Source organism: Castor canadensis, chromosome 2, assembly GCF_047511655.1.
Source record: "Castor canadensis chromosome 2, mCasCan1.hap1v2, whole genome shotgun sequence".
Classification (NCBI taxonomy): domain Eukaryota; kingdom Metazoa; phylum Chordata; class Mammalia; order Rodentia; family Castoridae; genus Castor; species Castor canadensis.
In genome coordinates, this window is record NC_133387.1 from 16624129 (window position 1) to 16645146 (window position 21018).

The window sequence follows — 21018 nt, forward strand, 5'->3', positions numbered from 1 at the left end:
ACGATTTAGGGCAGCATGTGTCACATGCCCAGGATGCCCACAGAAGTTTCAGGACTGATCTGCAAACCTACAAATCCTAGGCGATGTTTGTTAGCATCTGTCTGCCCAGCTTCCTGGGGGTCAGTGTAAGGTTTTCCTGTCTTGGTCTGGAACTTTGGGTTCAGGACTGAAGTGAAGGGAAAGAGGTGGATGGAAACACACTTGCAGCCCTCTTGTCCTGTCTTCCCCAAGCACAGGAGGATTGTAACATTTCTAGTTAAGGAAATTGAAGGATTTTACTTGCTTGCAAAATCTGTGTAGTGAGTAGCTCAAGCGTCTACAGTATAAACCAGAACCTCATTGTCAGTGAGGCAGAAGAAAACTCCGGTCATCCATCAGAGCTGAAGTACACAGCAAGCTAACTTTGGTCACTAGCCACGGCCTAGGTCATGGGCCTGATGTTCCTAGCAATTGACATTTTCTTCAGACGAAGACCACCAGAAATGTGCCCATGGTCACCCAAGTTGGGTGTATTGACTCAATGAGGGGAGTGGTGTGCCAGTGGGAGCCATGGCATCTCAGTAAGAGGGTGCTAGAAGGGACTTAGAAGGTTTGGCCTGGGTTAGAATGGGGGGATGTTTGGTCATTTTTGTGGTTTGTGGACAATGTCCGTCTTTTTGCCTGTCTTTGGGTTCAGGTATGGAATGGTCTTGTTTTGTCTTGCTCCGTCCTAGTCACAAGGTAGCCTGGTTTGAGTTGGTGTTCTGTGAGGTTGTAAAGTTGTTCCTGGTAGACACTGTGGCCTAGCTGTGGGTACCAGGCCAGTTCCCTCCTGCTAGGGGTGGCTATTCCCTTGGTTGGCACAAAACACACATCTCTGCTAATGAAGGCAGCCATATGCATGGCATAGACCCTCAGGCCAGGGGTGGTGTCCAGGATAGTCCCCAAGGGCCAGCTGTTTCCACTGTACATGGAGGGTGGGGCCAGCACACTGAGACTTCCTGGTGGGGAGCCAGGAAGCTGGGGGCAGTTTGATCTGAGACCATAACACCTTGCTGTAGGAGGGAGGGGTCTGTCAAGATGGTCAGCCTTTGGTCCATAATTTCAAATACCCATTCGTTGGGCCTTTCCTGAGAGGCTGTTCTCAAAGCCCCTAATGTGAGTGTGCCCTTGAGACTTGCAGAACCAGTGAAAAATTCCTCCCGTTGTCATTCATGGTTTTGGTTGAAAAGTGACACAGATTTAGATATTTAGCAGATTATGGTTTTTTAGAGCTGAGTTTCACAGAGATCAGGATCTATGTGTAGAAATCCATCTGTCCTTCAGGATCGGCCGAGGTGTTGACTTGTAGCAATAACCTGGGATGTGGTTGGTCAGTGAGATCATGACTGGTGGCATTATCATTTTTTTTTAATCATTGTTTTATTTTATTTTGGTTTTTTCCCCCTTATCCTCTCTGTAGTGATCATGTACTGGAGGCAAATCCATATTTACAGCTGAACCCAGCCACACCAGGAGTATATTCTGGAAACCCATACCCATTTGGGATTGATCCGGTAATAATGTCTTCTTGGATAAAATATTAATTGTGTAAAAGTGTGTTGTTGAGAAGATCTCTGGCTAGAGAGGAAGAAAGTACCAGAACCCATTAAATCAACAAGATTGGTTTGAGATAGAATAATACGGATCAGAGGTTTCGTGACACACAGAAGAGGATTCAAGTAAATGCACCGGCTGTCCCCTGTACTCAGCCCCAGGGGCATTTTCCATACAGTGCTGACACCTGCTTCTCTCACCATCAGCTGTTCCTCTGGTGGTAGTGATTACTTCTTTGAAAAGCCCTTGGTTACCTGGAAAGTTCTCGTGTTTATTAAGCTATTTAATATCCTAACTTTGGCATTTTCTATTTTTTTAATAAAAAAATTTTTTTTTTGTGGTACTGGGGTTTGAACTCAGGGCCTCAAGCTTGCCGGGCTGGTTCTCTATCACTTGAGCTCTCTAACTTTGACATTTTCTTGAAGTGGGTGGCAACTCTCTTTTTCATAGTAAAGTATGGATTTACTTTTACTGATAGAATCAATATAATTTTGAAACAAAGGCATATGCTTCATTTTATTTATTTGTTTATCTATCCTAGTAAAGTCGATGTAGAACAAACAAACTAAAGGTGACTCCTCACACGGCCTTCAGGTTACAGTTGTGAGCTCAAGCATATAAAGCCAAACATGTGACCGCCCAGTAGACACTGCCACCAGGTGGCAGCCTTGTGCTCCAAATGACTTACGAGCAGTGTAGACTTGAACATGGTAAATACTGTCCATTAACGTTTTCTTCTCTGCTCTTTCTGTAGGAGACTTCAGTTTTAGTCTCAATAGTTGAGAGTAAACAGTACTAGCCCTAACAGTGGTTCTGCAGTCTCTTCTCTCCTGTTTGTCATTTCCCTCTTTGGTTTTTCTGAGTCCTCTTGTTTTCCCTTCTCCCCACTGTAGTAAAAACAGTAAATATCTCACAGGATTTGTTTGCATTTGCCACCCAGGAGAACTTGCATTTTAAGTTTTATCAAAGTGGGTCAAATCCTTGAAAGCTGGTTTATAAGCTTCAAAGTGTTATTTTGTTATTTTTCCTACACTGGAAGGCCTTAGTCAAAGGAACATCATGGCCGATAGGCGGCCGGAGGAGGCAGGCAGAGGGTGCTAAGGTCTGGTGACCTTCCTTTGCTTTGAATCTCATTGTTCCTACCTCCCCCTCTCTTCTTTCACAGCCTACATCCAAGTCACCAGCAAATTCTGTCTGCCCAATTCTGCTCTTGACACAGACTAGGGATATAGAATTTTACATTTAAAACCTTAGCAGGCCAGGATTTCTGCTGTGTGTGCAATTTTGTCATCTGCCCTCAAGTTTAAAAAAATTTTAAAAAGAATTAAAAAATGTCAAGATGAAACAAAGTGGGATGTTGAAATACTGAACTTTTTCCCTAGTTACACTTAGAATTTTGAGAGCTTCTGGTCTTGGGCTGGGGATGTAGCTCAGTGGTAAAGCACTTGCCTGACGTGTACAAGGCCCTGGGTTCCAGCCCCAGCACCACAGAAGAAAAGAAAAAAAGAAAAAGAAAAGTTCTTCTCTTCTTTATCATAAAATCATATTCACATATGATAAAAAGTCTACATACTACAAAATATTGTAAAGAAAGGTAGGAATTCCTTTCCTCCCTCTTCTGTTCATTTCTGTAATTCTGTTTCTCAGAGATAACACAGCATTTCTGTGCTTGAGCCAGTACTTGGGTCAGATATAGACAGAAGGTTTAGTAATTATGTAATGTAAATTTCCATTGTGCATTTATTCTTTGGGAATCAGATCACAAAATATTTAGCCTTCATCATAGCTGAATGGCTTTAATTTTGTTTTGCTTTTTTTCTGTTGCCGGGGATTGAACCCAGGTCCTTGAGTGCCATAGGCAAGTATTCGTTCACTGAGTGGCACCCCCAGTTTTAAATATTTTTTCATAAATGACCAAACAGTGGTTAAGAAGAGCCCATGCAGTGGACTCAGACTGGCTGTGTTTAAATCGTGGCTTTTCTATTTGTGTGAGCTGTGATTAAGTTATCATTCCTGTGTCTGTTTTCTCACCTGTAACATGGGTGTAATGGCAGCCCCCCCTCCTAGGATTGCTCAACAGATGAAATGATTTATAAAACACCTAGAACAGTCTGAGGCATAAATGTGCTAATTGTTCCATTAATGCTATCTGTTATGATATTCTCTCAAGTGTGTAACTTAATCTTCCTGAGAGTATGATAAATTCCCTTATCTGTGAAATGGGAATATTTACATCTGTCTCAGAGTTTTTGTTCAGTTAAATGAGGTAAATACATCTAAAGAGCTAGGTATTTGCCTAGTACATAGCCATCAACATTTTTAGCTTATCAGATTTGGCTGGGTTTACAGTGACCTAGTAACCCTGCCCGTACCACGTAGAGTGCTGCAGCAGGAATGGATCAACCAGGCAGGCAGAGGCAAGGGAGGGACAAAAGGCAGGCCTGGTAGAGCCTCCATGCCAGGCAGATGGCATGGGCAGAGGAGGTGCCTCTGGTGTTTGGATACCCACAACTGCAGTCTCTTCTCCCTCCATCTTACCCATCTCTTAGCGGATGCTCAGAACATTGCAAAGAGAGAACCAGTGAGATGTAGCTCCTGACCAAGGGTGTGTGTGTGTGTGTGTGTACACATGATGGAGGGGACAAGATGACAGAGGAAACTCATGAATCCCTGGTTTTAGGGCTTTTCTCTTGGCAGTACTGGGGTTTGAACTCAGGCACTTACCACTTCAGCCATATCTCCAGCCCTTTCTGTCTTAATTTTTCAGGTAGGGCCTTGTGTGTTTGCCTGGGATCAGCATCAGATCCATCCTCCTACCTATGCCTCCCGCTTAGCCATGATCACAGGGGTGCACTGCCACGCCCAGCCCTGTATCTCGCTTTCTTCCAGCAGCTTGACATTTTACTAATGCACTAATGGTCTGACACTGCTGCCATCACACTTGCATTTATAATGGGCTTGGTCTTTGTCCTTTCCTAGGCCAAAAATTCATGCAGTTCCCAGAAAGTTGGGTGTAGCCCCAAGTTCTAGACTCCATCTCATGTGTTTCTTATCATATTTCTCACTCAGATTTGGAACCTGGCTTCAAACAAACTCACATTTTTGAACTCCTATAAAATGAAGATGTCAGTTATTCTGGGAATTGTCCAGATGGTTTTTGGTGTTATCCTTAGCCTCTTCAATCACATGTAAGTTTTTGGAGTCACCCTCTGCCTCTTGGTCTGATGGCAGTGACAGTGAGGCGAGGCAGAGCCACCAGATCAGCTCTGTGTCACTCTGGGTCACCTCCTTCCTGGAAGCTCTGCTTCCCTGTGTATCCTGTCCAGCAGCACCTCTGTTTCTGTTGAGCAGAGTCTGTCAAAAGTGAGTATACCCCTCACCTGGAAAGCACCTGAGGGTTCACCAGGAAGCAGAGGAGCCCACAGCACTTGTGTGCCCCCACTTGAAAGGCCAAGGGTGGTGCTGTATCCAGGCTCAGCTCCCACCCAGTGGGCTGATGGGAACTTGGTGAATTCTGGCTAACATATTCCCAGTTCTGCATCCCACTGGTGTCCTTTCTTCTGACTGACGGCCACCTTTCTCCCACTTATCTGCTCATGTTGATGGGTCTATTTTTTCCTCCTATCAAGATCTATCAGTGAAAAGTTTCTTTTTTTTCTCTGTGCTGGGGATCAAACCCAGAGCCTTGCACATGCTAGGCAAATGCTCTACCAATGAGCTACATCCCCAGTCTTGGAAAACTTTTATTTATGCTAAAAGTATAAATGTTTGAGCATAGCCAACTGTGCCTACTCAACGTGTATTTTGTGGACATGGAGGCTGACGTTAAAGGCCACTGAAATTCTACCTGCCATTTAGATTAGTAGTAAGTAGGGTGCCACAGGAATGACACAGGGTTTAGGATCAGAAGCTTAAGTCCCAGTTCCAACTTCTAGTCGCTGAGATGACTAATTGACATCTCTGAGATGATTTTTTAAATATACAATGGGAATACCTCGTTGGAATGGGTTCAGTTATTGCATAATAAACATCCCTTGAGTCTCAGTGACTTATGACCATGACACATCATCTTGGCTCACTGGGGCTCTACTTCTGTCATCCTTCCACTGGGATCTGGGCTGATGGGCAGCTGTCACCCGGAGTCCTGTAAGTCGGCATGGTAGAAGGAGGGTGTCAAGTTGCCAGTGTTTCTTAGAGCCTCCATCCAGAAGTGAGACATACATTTCTGGTTCCATTCCTTGGTGAGAGCTAGTCACAATGGTAACCTCGACTTGAGAGTCCATCCAAGTACAGTTCTACTTGGAAAACCAGAAATATTTAGCAAGTAACTAACAAGCACCTTTCACTACTGCCTACCAGAAAGGGCGAGAACATGAACTGAAAGATACCAGGAAGTGCTTTCTGGACTGGAGCAACGCAGGCCACTGGTACCATTATGTGTCTGGTTGCCCTCACTGTCACCTGTGATCCTGTTTTATCATGGGATTCCCCCTTTCCCTCAGACAGCTCTTACCATTAACAAAGGTCAGAAGGGCCTTCTCTGGCCTTCTGTCTTGGGAGTCCCCCTCTTAGCCTTGTAGGCCTTTGTTTTGTAGAACAAGATCCTGCAGACTTTCTATTTAAAGGGCCAGAGAGTGACTGATACAGCTTCAGCTGCAATTGCTCCATTCTGGATTGTGACAGATCAGCCATAGGCACGTGTAAACAAATGAACATTGCTGTGTGCTGATAAAGTTTACACATACACTGAAGTTTGAATTCATATACTTTTCGTGTACCATAAAATATTCCTCTTCTTTTACTTTTCCCCCCTGGCTATTAAAAATATCAAAAGCATTCTTAACTTCCAGGCTACACAACACAGGTGGTGGGCTTTATCTGGCCCACGGGCTGTGGTTTCCTTATGTTAGAGCCTTCTTGAGAGAAAAGCTCTCAAATTCTTGTTAATACATCCTTTTGCCTCCAGATGTGTTCAAGGGAGCTAGGTGTGCATGTGAATCTGTGATCCCATGACCAACTCTAGATGTGGGGGTGACCTTGACTTTAGACATTACCTCCTAGACCCAAGTTCTCTCTGAATGTTTTGTAAAAAGCACTTTCCAATATCTCCTTTCTTTTCTTTTCTGTCCATGCATGGCTGCTGTTTGCCAGGGGAGTTCTACTGTTTGGCATAGTGGTCAAAAAAGAAATGAACATTTTGTGCTTTGAGGATTTATGTGGACGTTCCTTCCGTGTGTTGTGTTCTGTGTGCGTTCTCCCCCCCCAGATACTTCAGAAAAACTGTGAACATCATCCTGCAGTTCATCCCTGAGATGATTTTTATCCTGTGCCTGTTTGGATACCTGGTGTTCATGGTCATTTTCAAATGGTGCCAGTATGACGTTCACATGTCCCAGCATGTTCCCAGCATCCTTATCCACTTCATCAACATGTTCCTGTTTAACTATGCCGACCCCTCCAACGTGCCCCTGTACAAGCATCAGGTATGTTCTTGTTAGGCACTCGCTTATGTCCAATCTGTCTCACACGCTGAGGATTGCAGAGTGGGTATCTGCAAGACCGAGCCCTGCCAGTGCCCCGGGAAGGATGTTAGAGTTCTTCTACTTGAATATGAAGCCACTGGGAGCGCCAGCCCTTCCTACTGGGATGATGCATGAGAAGCACTATTGCTGATGGGTTGAAAACTGGTGAGGGAAAAAAGAAAAAAGGAATTCTGGGCTGGGGACATGGCTCAAGTAGTAGAGTGTCTGCCTAGTAAGCACAAGGCCTTGATTTCAAACTCCAGGATAACAACAGAAAAAAAGAATTCTTTAAATTGATTGGCTTGGGTATAAAATGCTCCAAATAGCACCTTAAAATTAAATAATATTTTGATTGAAAAGCAAACTCTAGCTAAGGTTCATAAGAAAAGAGAATTGAAATAGAATCAAGGAGAGTGGTCCCTCTGTTTACACTGGTGGTAAGTTTCTGGATAATTATGAATTAAACTCATGTTATTATGTAAGTCCCATAACCAACCAGGGGGTCCATGCCTCCCACTTCCATGCCCTTCCCCCTTCTATGCCTTTCCACTTCCATGCCCTTCCCCCTTCTATGCCTTTCCACTTCCATGCCCTTCCTCCATGGACAGAATATCCCAACAGTTCTTCCATGTCTTCAGCCTCCCTATTAGCGTAACACAGCCATCCCTGCATATCCATGGGATTCCAGGACCCTTCTCCCTGTGGGCACCGAATCCCATGATGCTCAAGTGCCATCTATAAAGTGGCCAAGCATTTGCATAGAACCTCCACAGTCCATATTCTTTAAATCATCACTAGATGATCACAATTACTAGATTGTGTAATACCTCGCACAATATAATAGCTAAGTAAATAGGTGTTAGACTGCTTTGTTTAGGGAATAATGACAAGGAAAAAAAAGTTGGTATGTATTCAGTACAGACACAATTTTCTTTTTTTTTTTTTTGAATATTTTTGATCTGTAGTTGGCTGACTTGATGGATGTACAGGCCATGTATATTTATTTTTGAAAAAGTATAAATGTCCCATTAGAACTGGATATAAAAGAACTCAAAGAGTAATTCTTTGATAAGAAAAGTAGTTCTTTTCCCCTGGACTCTCCCATGACCACCTTGATTCTACAGTTTGAGGGAAGGGTGGTCACTAGAGGAAGCCCTGTGTTTGTCCTGGTTTCTCCAGAGTTAGCTCTGGCTAATCTCACAATGCCAGGTGGCCATTCCACACACCTGTCCTGTGACATGTCTTGTGAGCGATAGCTCACCCTGGGTGTCCTGCTTGATTTCATGCCTCAGCTCTGGCCACGCACACACTCACGACTTTGATTCCCAGATGTGTTCCCTTCCCCTACCAAAGCATCAAGTAAGGAAAAAACTTGCCTTGTGACAGGGTTTTTGCAAGGGATGGCTTTGTGTGCATGGTACAGGGTTTGAACCATGGCCCTGTACTTGCTAGGCAGGTACTCTACCTCTTGAGCCATGCTCCCAGCCCTGTAAGGGATGATTTTAGATCATACGCAGAGAAGAAATAGACCTCTGAGAGCCCTTTTGTGCTATCCCACTTAGCTTTTGTTGAACATATCAGTGACCTGATTTTGAGTGTGCCAGGAACGAGTATTTTGAAGGTTCGTTTTCTCAGTGCTAGAGTCTAAGTGACAGTTTATTTGGATTTCCTAAACGAGTCTTCTCTTATAGACAAAGGACTCAGAGTCACCAAATACTTCATGTAATGACTGCTTTTCATCAGGCTGACGTCCTCCCTTAGTCTGGGAAAGGCAGTGAACACTGTGCAGTGAGTGGCTTATTCAACTTTTGTATCTGAACACATGGTGGGCAGTGGCAGGTCTCCCCAAGCCGCAGTATAAAGATTTATCTTGACACAGTTTGAAGTTTCTAGAACCTCATTTTGGGTTCATGCAGCTGGAAGAAATGATGTGAGTTAATAAAGTCACTACTCAACCTTGCCCTGGCTGGCTTTAAAGGACACCATGTGAACACATGGGTGTACACACACATACACACACACATACACACTCACCTTACCTGGTGCTTTGTATATCATGGGGGGAGTCTTATTATAAAAATGGACAAATGGCAACAAGGAAGCTTCATGTGCAGAGCTAGGACTGACAAGCTCAGGGTGAGCTCCTTCCTCTTTTGAGCATTTTTTTGAGCATTTTTGGTGGGACTGGGGTTTGAACTCAGGGCTTTGCACTTGCAAAGCAGGCTCTCTACTGCTTGAGCCACACTTCCAGTCCATTTTGCTCTGGTTATTTTTTGGAGATGGGGTCTCACGAACTATTTGCCTAGGCTGGCCTCAAACTGTGATCCTCCTGCTCTCAGCCTCCCAAGTAGCTAGGATTACAAGTGTGAGTCACTGGCACCAGGCCTCTTTTGAGCATTTAAAAAGGAATGAGGGTAGAAGATAGAGCAGATAAATGTTCCCACTGTTACCAGAGTAACTGCTGGGGTAATAAATCATCTCCTGGCATGTGCTGTGAGCGGACCAGAGCAGCTGGAGAAAGCAGAGGTGCGTGAACCTCGTTTCTTTTTCCTCCGAGCACGTTTTCAGCCCCTTCCAGCTGCCCTGGGCCAAACTTCAGAGGTCCTGCTTCTTTCCAGTAGCATCTCTGAGTCACTCAGAAGTGGGACTGGGGGGGGAGCATGGAAGAAGGGGCCTAAGGATGTGAAAGGAAACATGCAGCAGGTGACAAATGAGAGTCTTCCTTGCTCTGCAGAGGACAAAGAGAACCCTGAGAAGTCACAAGGAGGTGCCAGGTAGGTCTCTCAAACACGCAGGTAACCCGTTTCACCCACAGTGCAGGGGAAAGACAGGTGAGGCTGTGGAGAACTTTAGTTTTCTTTTCTAAGAGAGAGAACAAGAAAACTCAGATAATTATCTAGTACTAGGTAAATACAAACTTACCCACTGAATACAAAGTGACCTAAAGCCTTGATTACAACGGAATGACTGTGGACTCATGGGACTTGTCAGTTTTCATCTGACCAGGGGTGACTATGTCCATGTCGTAGGGTTCAGGGAGCTAGGAAGAATAGAGCTGTTGTTATAGTGTGCTGCTTGAGTACTTCATGCCCTGAAGACTGGCTCTGTGTCACATGAAAGAGCTACAGTTTCCTCTTTATGCTAGACAGTGGGCACCACAGGACTGACACTTCTCTATCTGCACTTCTCTAGCTACTGAAGGTGCTACTGAAATGACCTGTATTTAACACTTTGGTCATATAAAGTCTGCTTTGTGGTTACGTTAAAGTGATAGGATCTCACCATTTTGGTTTTGCAGCAAGAAGTCCAGACTTTGTTTGTTGTGTTGGCTTTGGTCTCTGTGCCGTGGATGCTTCTGATTAAGCCATTTATTCTTAGAGCCAAGCACCGGAAAGCCCAGGTAAGGGCCAGTTCCAATGCGCCCACTGTGGGTGACAATGTGGGTTCCCGCATGTGGAAGTCTGGGGTTGAGAAAGAATGGGGGGGGGGTTCCCACAGCCTGCAGGACACGGGGAGAGGCTGAGGCCCCACCTGCCTCAGGTGTGGGTCCTTCAGTGCAGACACACCTGGGCCCGCTATTTCCAGTGCAGTTTTTCTCTTCCTCCCCAACATGTTAAATCTTAGGTCCCACAGACTTTGGTCAGGATGTGAGTGTGCTATCTCCTGGAAGATAAGGATTCAGAACGGTCTGAGCTTGGGTGTCTTCTTAGTTGAACATAGGAGTATTTTGCTCCAGTTCTACTTTCTTTTTCTTTGGTACTGGGGTTTGAACTCATGGCCTACACCTTGAGTCACTCCACCAGCACTTTTTTATGATGAGTTTTTTTTGAGATAGGGTCTTGTAGAACTATTTGCCCAAGCTGGCTTCGAACCTCGATCCTCCTGTTCTTTGTCTCCTGACTAGCTAGGATTACAGGCATGAGCCACCAGCTCCTGGCTAGTTTTACTTTTTAAACAAACAACACAAATGTTCTAAAGTTAGAAGATTTCACTACGTTACGTTACAGATTTCTCCAGGGAGACAGAGAAGTAAACAAATTCAAAGTGTCAGATCTTATTTATGGGTGATTCCCAGGCTGTTGGCAGATACATTTCAGCCTACTTCCTCCTTTTGTCTAAACTGCTCTGAGGCTCAGATTTACTCAGGGGTGCAGAAGAGTTTAATATCAGCCTACAGTAAATAGGATTTAGGAAGATTAACCCATCGCAGGGGACATCAAAGTCTAGCTATGACACATACTGTTTGACATTATTCTTTGTTCTCCAGGGGTGCAAGGATTAAGTGAAATGTACTATCATGAAGGCTTTATGTGGTTGAAGATATTTTCATACCAAATTCTACTTTTCTAAAATCTGTGTTGGCTGTTGATCTCAAGTATAATCTATTTGGGTCTGGGTAAAGAGAAAGACAGAGCAAAGAATTCTTGTTTATTGTTTGGTCGATTGAGGAGAGACCAAGATGGTGAAGGGGGGATGAACCGCCTGCTAAATCTGGAAGGTTGGGTTCAGATTGAAAGTCCCTGATTAGGGTTGTAGAGGCCCTGGCTGGGTTTGATTCTCAGTGCAGCAAGAACAAAACAAGCAAAAACACAAAACCCCGCCGTACAACTAATATATGCAAATGAAAGATGTAAAAAAAAAAGTTGGCACCATAAAAAACAAAGCAGCAGCAGTAACAACACACACAAAACTTAAAAAAAAAATTCAAAGTCCCACACTGGCCTTCCAACTACTTAAGAGGATTTATTTATCATGCTAAGAAGCTAGAACATACTTAGGAGTTTGTTGGCTTGATTTATAACTTTGAAGTATTTAAACATCTTGCATGTGGACTTCCAGTTTTCCCCTGGCTCAGAGCCCTGTAAATATTAAGAGCAGATCTGCTAAAGAAAGAAAAGATACCTAATGTGTAACTTGCATTACTACTGTTCTGAAAGCCTTCTAGGAAGAACTTTGGATGGGGGCCATTAAGACTCGCGGTGGTTGGCCTTTAGGTTAAGCATCCCTGACCTGAAAATCCAAAATCCGAAATGGTCCAAAGACAGAAGCATTTTGAGCTCCAACATGGTGCCACAAGTGAAGGAGTTTACACCTGACCTCAAATTCAGGCACACTCAAAATACTGTTAAGCTACCCTCAAGACAATGTGTATGAGGTGCATTGAAACCCAAGTGGATTTTGTGTTTAGACTTGGTCCATGCAGATATTCCAAAATCTGAAAAACTAGAAATCTGAAACACTTCCGGTTCCAAGCATTTCAGATAAGGGATACTTAATTTGTATTACAGTCAAACTTTGGGGTAAAATCAGGCTAAACTGAATGACTGTATCTAGATTTTTTTTCCTTGAATTTTATTTTAAGCATAATGTTTTTATCTTAAAAGCATATTTGTGTTGGAAAGTTAGTAGTCTCTGTTGGTTAATTTTAATCTCAGAAATCTAGCTGTTTCATTCACATGGCTATGTCAAAAGCACAACTGGTGACCTATGACAAAAGGGCTCTTCTGTGCACGCATTGCTTTTCTGAAAAGACTGTATAATTCTTGCCTTCTAGAGTGCTCTGGAGAGAGGTACAGGCTGTGGAACCCGTACATCCGGGTTTGAATCCTGGCCCTGTCGCTTCCTAGCCTTACCAGCTGCGTGATCTTGGCACACCTTTTTTTAACCTTTCTGAGCTAGTTCATGTCTCTGTAAAGTAGGGTGGTAATTATGCTTATGTACAGTGGTTATTTTTCTTTTTTTGGTGGGTGAACTCAGGGCTTTGAGCTTGGGAGGCAGGTGCTTTACTGCTTGAGCCAGGCCTCCAGCCCTTTTTGCTGTGGTTATTTTGGTGATAGGGTCTTGTTTTTTGCCCAAGTCAGCCTGGAGTACAAGTCTATTTTAGGTTTCCTGCTGTCACTGGGATGGCAGGTGCACACCACCATGCTCAGCTTTTTCCATTGAGATGGGGCCTTACAAACTTTTTGCCTGGGCTGGCCTCAAACCTCCGTTCTTACAAGCTCAGCCACCCAGTAGTTAGAATTACAGGTGTGAGCCCCAGCATCTGGCTAAAATAGTTCTAAAATAGTTGTTTTGAAGGTTCAATGAAATAATAGAGAATTTAGGTCAGGGTCAAATATTCACTATCATGCCTTGGCCTCTGACTCCTGGGATTACAGGCATGCACCACCATACCTGGATTATAGCTACCTTTTAAAAAGAGCCTTTTTTTTTTTTTTTAACATAGTACTGTTATAATTCTAAGAGTGAGTTTGGTCCTTTCCTTATTTGTTTGCTTGCTGATAGCTGCAGACATTCACGATTCATGAAGATGTCTCAGAGGACGTCGAGGGTGGCAACTCCAGCCCTTCTAGTCAGAAGACATCTGCAGGTTCCCACAGGGCACAGGATGACCACAAGGAAGAGGTATCTGGGATTAAGCCCCCAAGGAAAACTTGTATAGATTTGAGAAGTGGGATCTGCTCTTAACAGTTACTGGGAAGTGGACACTGACCTGACTGAATGGACCCTGGCCTGGAGCTGGGAGGGTCAGGAGGCCCCTGATGGTCTCACTCTGTGGCTTTTGACTTGTGGGAATTTGGAAAGGTCCCAACAAAAAGGGGATATCTAAGAGGATCAGACAGGTCTTTACCAACCAATCTGGGAACAATTTAATATTCTGGACAAGCCCTGCTGTGCCTGTAAGGGTGGGTAAATATCACCAGCAGATCTAGTGGCCTAGAACATCACTAGAGGCTCCATGTCACTGAGCCTCCTTGGCTCAGAGCCATCCCCCAGGAGTCAGCTACATTTCATATGCTCTGTGGCCCTTGGTGGCAGCAGACCCCATATCTAGCTAAAGTATCAAAGTAAACATGGGTTCTTGCTTCTCAGCCTCTTCTCTGACATAAGCAGCTATGGCTGCCAGAACCTCCTTGTTCCGCCTCAACCCCGCCCCCCGTCTTCACTTGAATCACTTGTCATTTTTCCTTCTCTGCCTCCCATGTGAACCATGGCTTCTCTCTTCCCTCCCTGGTTCCCCTGAGGAGTGTGTACCCTTTTCCTAGATGAAGCAGTTGGCTGTTTTTCTATGATAAGTGGAGTCAGCCACACTCCTGCCCAAAGCGCTAACCTAGCCCTGTATTCTGATTCTGGAATGAGGATCAAGTGTCTGTGGAGGCCAGCGATGTTATAAATTAGTAGGGCTAATTACTAAAATTTTTTTCCATTTAAACTAATGGATGGCCAACTCGAATTAACGAAAAATCTAGATCATGGGAAAATTTCCCCACGAGACTCCAGCTCCAGAGAATGAAATCTCAGGAAAACTTGGTGAGAGGTTTTGCTGTTGTCAACTCCGTCAGACTTGCCAACCATGCAACTTGGTGGTCAAGCCCTGGCCTGTCCAGGACAACCTGCCTCATCTCCTCCTCACCATGCCCCTCATGGGCCTCCCCATGAGGCAACTATTGTTTTTTTTGGTGGTGGGAGGTGTTGGCAGTACTGGGGTTTGAACTCAGGGCCTCATACTTGCTAGGCAAGTGCTCTATCACTTGAGCCCCTCCCTCAGTCCCCGGTGTGGGCAACTTAATCTCCATTCATAGGCCCCTTACTGGGGGGTATAATCACACATGGGTCTCCCTCCCTAGGCAAGCATGGACTTGACCCAGGTTCCCTCTAAGTGCCTCTCCCACCTCCTCCTCACTAAGAGCTAGCCAAATCCAGGTCAAGGGCATGGTCCTCCAGACTGCCCATTCTCCTGCATGCTAGCTGTAAGTCTGAGAGTCCCCAGAACCCACCACCATCACTTGGGACTGGCTGGCTACAAATGGGGTGAACCCGTCAGACTCCTTTGGGTTCAGTAATTCATAGAACAATTCATGGAACTTAGGAAAGTACTACACAATGACAGTTTTTGTTGGAGCAAAAGGACGCAAATTAGGGCCAGCCAGAGGCAGAGACATACAGGGAAGATTCTGAGAGCAGACCCTGCTTCTGCATCCCCAGGGCCATTGTCTCCCAGCACTGAAGCATGACAATATGCATAGAGTACTGCCAGCCCCGGAAGCTCCCTGGGACCTCAGTGACCCACGTTTTCCTGGAGTTTTATTATGCAGACATGATGACAGTGTGCAGCTCCCTCCTTCCAACTTCCTCCCATGCCCGGAGATCAGACCCACATTTCTAATCTCACTGTTGGACTCTCTGGTGTGGCCAATCCTACACAGACCCTCAGGTGTGTGACTAACACTGACACCCACCAGGGAAATGTCAAGGTGTTAGAGGCCACCTCCCAGCAGTCAGGACACAGCAGACCTCTCCTGGGTAAGACTGATTCTTCTCTGTGCATTCCTCGTTTATCTGGACTCTCCCTACTCACTCCATCCCTGGCTTACCTGCCCCGTCAATTCCTCATCACCAGTTCCATTGTTGAATGGAGGGGCGTTGGTTTTTGCCTGTTCTCCGGGACCCCTGACACACCTGACCACAACCCCCATTCCTCCTGGATGCCTCTCCATCCTTAGCATCCCTGACCACAGCTGGGACTTCTCCAGCTTCTTTAACCTTTCCTGTTCCTCACTGGTTGCTGTTTAGCTCATCTCTGAAAGATGTTTCCAGAGGCTGCGAAGTCCTCTATGACCTTTCCCTTCTTGATGCTGGTCCTCCCACCTAGGTCTAAGGTGTCCATTTCCAGCTGGTCCTTTAGCAGGCTCCAGCTACACCTGTACTACTCCGTGCTGAAGGGCTCTGCAGGTATGGCCCACTGTCGCTCCAACCTCAACACCTGTGAGCGTCAACAGCTCCCCTCCTCCAGGCTCTCCGCTGCTGCCAATACCATCCTTCTAGCTACTTTGGCACAAGAACTTCAAGGTCTTGTGTGACCCTGGTCCTTCTCTGTGCTCCCTCAATACACCACATGGCTTGATTATCATGCTGCCAAGGCTGTGCTGTGGTAACTGTCACTTTGCACGTTCTTCCTGCTAGGCTGTGAGCTACCTGAAGGCCAGTCACATTGCCCCCACAGGAAGCGCAGGAATTAAAGATGAATTATGGCTCTCTTCCTGCCATTTCTTTTTACTTCATTCCTGCATTGCTGAGCCAGTCACCGTATTGGCTTTTCTTCTTGTAGGCTTTCTAATCCATTAGGCTGCTAGGTTAATCTTCCCCACCTTTCTTTACTTCTCTCTGCCACTTTCAACTCTCATACCTCTTATGGCTCTTCATTGACCCCAGGCTATTTTCTCAACTCTCCCCATAGCTTCCCTCTCCACAAACTTCAACAGCCAAGCATTGTCTTCTGTTCCTCACCTAAACAAGCTCCCAGTTTCAGCCAAATTATTTTCTCCCAAATCTGACTTATTTCAAACCACCTGCCCTCCAGAGGTCATTTTCTTTATGGGAACAATTCCCATCCTTCATAGCCTAGCATTAATTTTGCCACCTCTTCATCCTGTTTTCCTGCAGCTTTTTGTTAGTGATTACTGGGAAATGTTAGCACACACGTAACAAGTCCTACTCTGCACTGCTGTATATTATTATTTATTTTCCCCATGTTAGACTGGAAGTTTCTTAGAGCAAAGCCCGTATCTTAATCCCTTTTGTGTCACTTGTAATACTTTTCATGTGAAAGGGGGCGTATCAGAGAAGGGTAATGGGTACTAACACACAGGTAGGCAGAAGGAGTAAGTTCTAGTCTTCCACAGCCAGTGGGCTGACTGTAGTTCATGGTAAACTATGATAAATTTTATGAACAGCTGGAAGAGAGTTGCTCAAAGGCTCCAAGTGTGAAGTAATGATAAGGAGGGGGAAATGCTAATTGTCCTGACTTGCTCAGCATACATTGGATACAGGCACTGAAATATCAGACTGTACCCCATTAATATGTACAATTATTGCATGTGAATAAAAAAGAAAGATTCGGAATGTTCTTACTAGAAAAAGAAAGCAAGCGCTTAATGAAATAAAACAGAAAACTCTCTCCTTCAGTTCAACTTCGGAGACATCTTTGTCCATCAAGCCATCCACACCATTGAGTACTGCCTGGGCTGCATCTCCAACACGGCCTCGTACCTTCGGCTCTGGGCCCTCAGCCTGGCCCATGCACGTGAGTGAGCAGCCCAGCCAGGAGGGGCCATCTCACGCCTGGGAGCACATGTGGTGTACCAGTAGGCCCAAGTGCCTCTTCCGGGTCCCACCCTGGGTGGCTTAAACAACGAGATTTATTTTGTCATGGTTCTGGGGGCTGGAAGTCCTAGATGAGGTTGACAGTGTAGTCAGGTTCTGGTAAGGATCCACATCTGTATGTCCTCACATGGAAGTGGTGGTGGTGAGGGGAGTGCAAGCTTCCTAGTGCGTCTTTTTATAAGCTCATTAATCCTGTCATGAGTGCCCCCTCTTAAAACCTCATCTAACTCTGTCACCTCCCAAAGGCCCCATCTCCAAATACTACCTCATTGGAGGTTAGGCTTAGACATCTGGGGAGTGACACAAATATTCAGTCCATCACAAATCATGTCCTGTGTATACTTCTGGGTTTTGCTTTGGTGTGTGTAAGTCTTGTTGCTCCAGGTGGCTTCCTTTCCTTGGTGAATAATATGTCACCATGTATAAACTCCAGCATTGCTAACAGAGCCACTGTGCACAGTCTCAAGCACACACCCCAGGGTGCACGTGCCTGTGTCCTCCACCGCAGATTTAAGATGACAGGCTGAAGAGACTCTGCATGGACCACAGCCACCCTGTGGTTGAAACCGTTCCTCTTCATCCTGCAGAACTGTCGGAAGTGCTGTGGACCATGGTGATGAACATCGGCCTTCGCGTGCGAGGCTGGGGAGGCATCATTGGGATCTTCGTCATTTTTGCTGTGTTTGCTGTTCTGACGGTCGCCATCCTCCTCATCATGGAGGGCCTCTCTGCCTTTCTGCATGCCCTGCGACTCCACTGGTAAGCGTGGTTGTCCTCTACAAGCTTGGAGTGGTCTAGAAAAGGGGCTGGCTGACCTGTCATGCAACGTCAGCAAGTTAGGTACCTGTTTAAAAACTTAGACATCTGTTTGCATAAAATTATGTTATTATATATATAGTATACATAATTTTTTAAAATTTTTATTGTTTTATTATTCATATGTGCATACAATGCTTGGGTCATTTCTCCCCCCTGCCCCTACCCCCTCCCTTACCACCCACTCCGCCCCCTCCCTCTCCCCACCCCCTCAATACCCAGCAGAAACTATTTTGCCCTTATCTCTAATTTTGTTGAAGAGAGAGTATAAGCAATAATAGGAAGGAACAAGGGTTTTTTTTTTGCTGGTTGAGATAAGGATAGCTATACAGGGCATTGACTCACATTGATTTCCTGTGCGTGTGTGTTACCTTCTAGGTTAATTCTTTTTGATCTAACCTTTTCTCTAGTTCCTGGTCCCCTTCTCCTATTGGCCTCAGTTGCTTTAAGGTATCTGCTTTAGTTTCTCTGCATTGAGGGCAACAAATGCTAGCTAGTTTTTTAGCTGTCTTACCTATCCTCACCCCTCCCTTGTGTGCTCTCGCTTTTATCATGTGCTCAAAGTCCAATCCCCTTGTTGTGTTTGCCCTTGATCTAATGTCTGCATATGAGGGAGAACATACAATTTTTGGACTTTTGGGTCAGGCTAACCTCACTCAGAATGATGTTCTCCAATTCCATCCGTTTACCAGCGAATGATAACATTTCGTTTTTCTTCATGGCTGCATAAAATTCCATTGTGTATAGATACCACATTTTCTTGATCCATTCGTCAGTAGTGGGGCATCTTGGCTGTTTCCATAACCTGGCTATTGTGAATAGTGCCGCAATAAACATGGATGTGCAGGTGCCTCTGGAGTAACCTGTGTCACAGTCTTTTGGGTATATCCCCAAGAGTGGTATTGCTGGATCAAATGGTAGATCAATGTTTAGCTTTTTAAGTAGCCTCCAAATTTTTTTCCAGAGTGGTTGTACTAGTTTACATTCCCACCAACAGTGTAAGAGGGTTCCTTTTTCCCCCGCATCCTCGCCAACACCTGTTGTTGGTGGTGTTGCTGATGATGGCTATTCTAACAGGGATGAGGTGGAATCTTAGCGTGGTTTTAATTTGCATTTCCTTTATTGCTAGAGATGGTGAGCATTTTTTCATGTGTTTTTGGCCATTTGAATTTCTTCTTTTGAGAAAGTTCTGTTTAGTTCCCTTGCCCATTTCTTTATTGGTTCATTAGTTTTGGGAGAATTTAGTTTTTTAAGTTCCTATATATTCTGGTTATCAGTCCTTTGTCTGATGTGTAGCTGGCAAATATTTTCTCCCACTCTGTGGGTGTTCTCTTCAGTTTAGAGACCATTTCTTTTGTTGGGCAGAAGCTTTTTAGTTTTATGAAGTCCCAGTTATCTATGCTATCTCTTAGTTGCTGAGCTGCTGGGGTTCCATTGAGAAAGTTCTTGCCTATACCTACTAACTCCAGAGTATTTCCTACTCTTTCCTGTATCAACTTTAGAGTTTGTATAGTATACATAAATATTATATATATACATATAGTACACACAGACTCATACGTATTCTGGCTGCCCTATAGTAAATGCAAGCTTTCATTTACTCTTCTCTTAAATGTTGAATGGTCACTTGGTGTTATAATTGGCTTTAAAATAAGTGACATTTCCAGTATAGGATGGGTGACAGATCTGAGATAAGCTCAGAGAGGGTGGTGTGTCTGGTGGTGGCTGCTGAGGGCCTGCAGGAGCTTTACCAGTAAAACAAGCTACTGCATTCTAACGTGGGAAGAGGAGGATACAACAAGGAGGAAAACGCTCATAAGAAGCCCTGAAATAAACAGATATATCTAAAGACTATCAGCTGTCATTAGGTTGAAGGTGCTGTGTATATCCCTAGGCCACTCTGACTGTCCTCAGCTTACCTTGATGTTTTCTACCTCCCTCTGTGGTTTGATCTTCCTGGGAAAAGTTTTTACACTTAGGTGTTGAGTGGGGAGAATTGCAGTGTCCCCTGCCTTCAGTATAGCATATTCCCTCTATATCATTAAAGACGTGAACTCTGTGACATCACAAAACACAAATGATCATGTGTGATATTGGTTATGAAAGTTATAAAAATACAGGTCCAGCTTCTGTTAGTTCTGCAGTAGCATAGACCCTACAATTGAGTCAGGATGGCAACGAAAAACCATGTGTAACCTTGTGAAGAGCTGTCACATGACCAGATGCACCGAGGGCATTCTTACTTGTGATAGAGGCTGGGAGGTCCATGATATGGGGAAGAGTTGCTGTGCTGTGGTCCATGAGGCCTGGAGGAAGTGAGGTAGCGGGACGGGGGAGGTGGTAAGGAGGCAGCCATCAGCCCCTCATGCTTTCCCTGACAGGCCTTTCTGCCTTGGGTTTGATTTTACAAGCATTCTGCTTTCTTGCCTCTATCTGCCAGTCTCTAACTTGACTGTTTAATCTCCCCTTTTCTTATCCTTCCTTTCAACCACAGGGTGGAGTTCCAGAACAAGTTCTATGTTGGAGCTGGGTACAAGTTTTCTCCCTTCTCCTTTAAGGACATCCTAGAAGGGACAGCTGAGGAGTAGGCTTGGCTGTGCATCCTGCATCAGTGTCTGTGCCAGCAAAAAAAAAAAGTTCAGTTTTGTCTTTGATGTCAGCCCAGGCAAAGCGTTCAGTAGAAGAATCATTCTTGGCTACCTGAAGCATGAAGCTACAAATTACTTGGCTCTGAGCCTTGGGACTTCATATGACCTAACCACATCGTGAAGGAGCTACGTTGGCAAATCGTTTTGACTTCATGGGGGTTTTTAATTATCAAGTAATAAAATGATTTGGAAACGAGGGGGATGCTAATATCTTCTCATATTATCTTAAGAGCTGCAGTTACGGAAACAAATGTGTGGTTCATTCACTTTTCCTCTAAGACATCTGCATTCAC

At 44.8% G+C, this 21018-nt stretch overlaps 1 protein-coding gene across 5 annotated transcripts in view; it reads left to right on the top strand.

Moving 5' to 3' along the window:
- Atp6v0a4 (ATPase H+ transporting V0 subunit a4) overlaps window positions 1-20922 on the top strand; it is a 62701-nt gene extending 41779 nt beyond the window's left edge. For 4 of the 5 annotated variants that reach the window (XM_074062250.1, XM_074062256.1, XM_074062255.1 and 1 more), the window contains 8 exons: window positions 1442-1535; window positions 4645-4763; window positions 6842-7058; window positions 10396-10497; window positions 13383-13502; window positions 17064-17181; window positions 17849-18020; window positions 20572-20922. In XM_074062250.1, the coding sequence (XP_073918351.1) occupies window positions 1442-1535; window positions 4645-4763; window positions 6842-7058; window positions 10396-10497; window positions 13383-13502; window positions 17064-17181; window positions 17849-18020; window positions 20572-20665 (1036 nt within the window). In that variant the 3' untranslated portion in view covers window positions 20666-20922. The remainder of the gene's footprint in view (window positions 1-1441; window positions 1536-4644; window positions 4764-6841; window positions 7059-10395; window positions 10498-13382; window positions 13503-17063; window positions 17182-17848; window positions 18021-20571) is intronic. The other variant, XM_074062260.1, reaches the window with a different exon arrangement.
- Window positions 20923-21018: the final 96 nt, after the last annotated feature.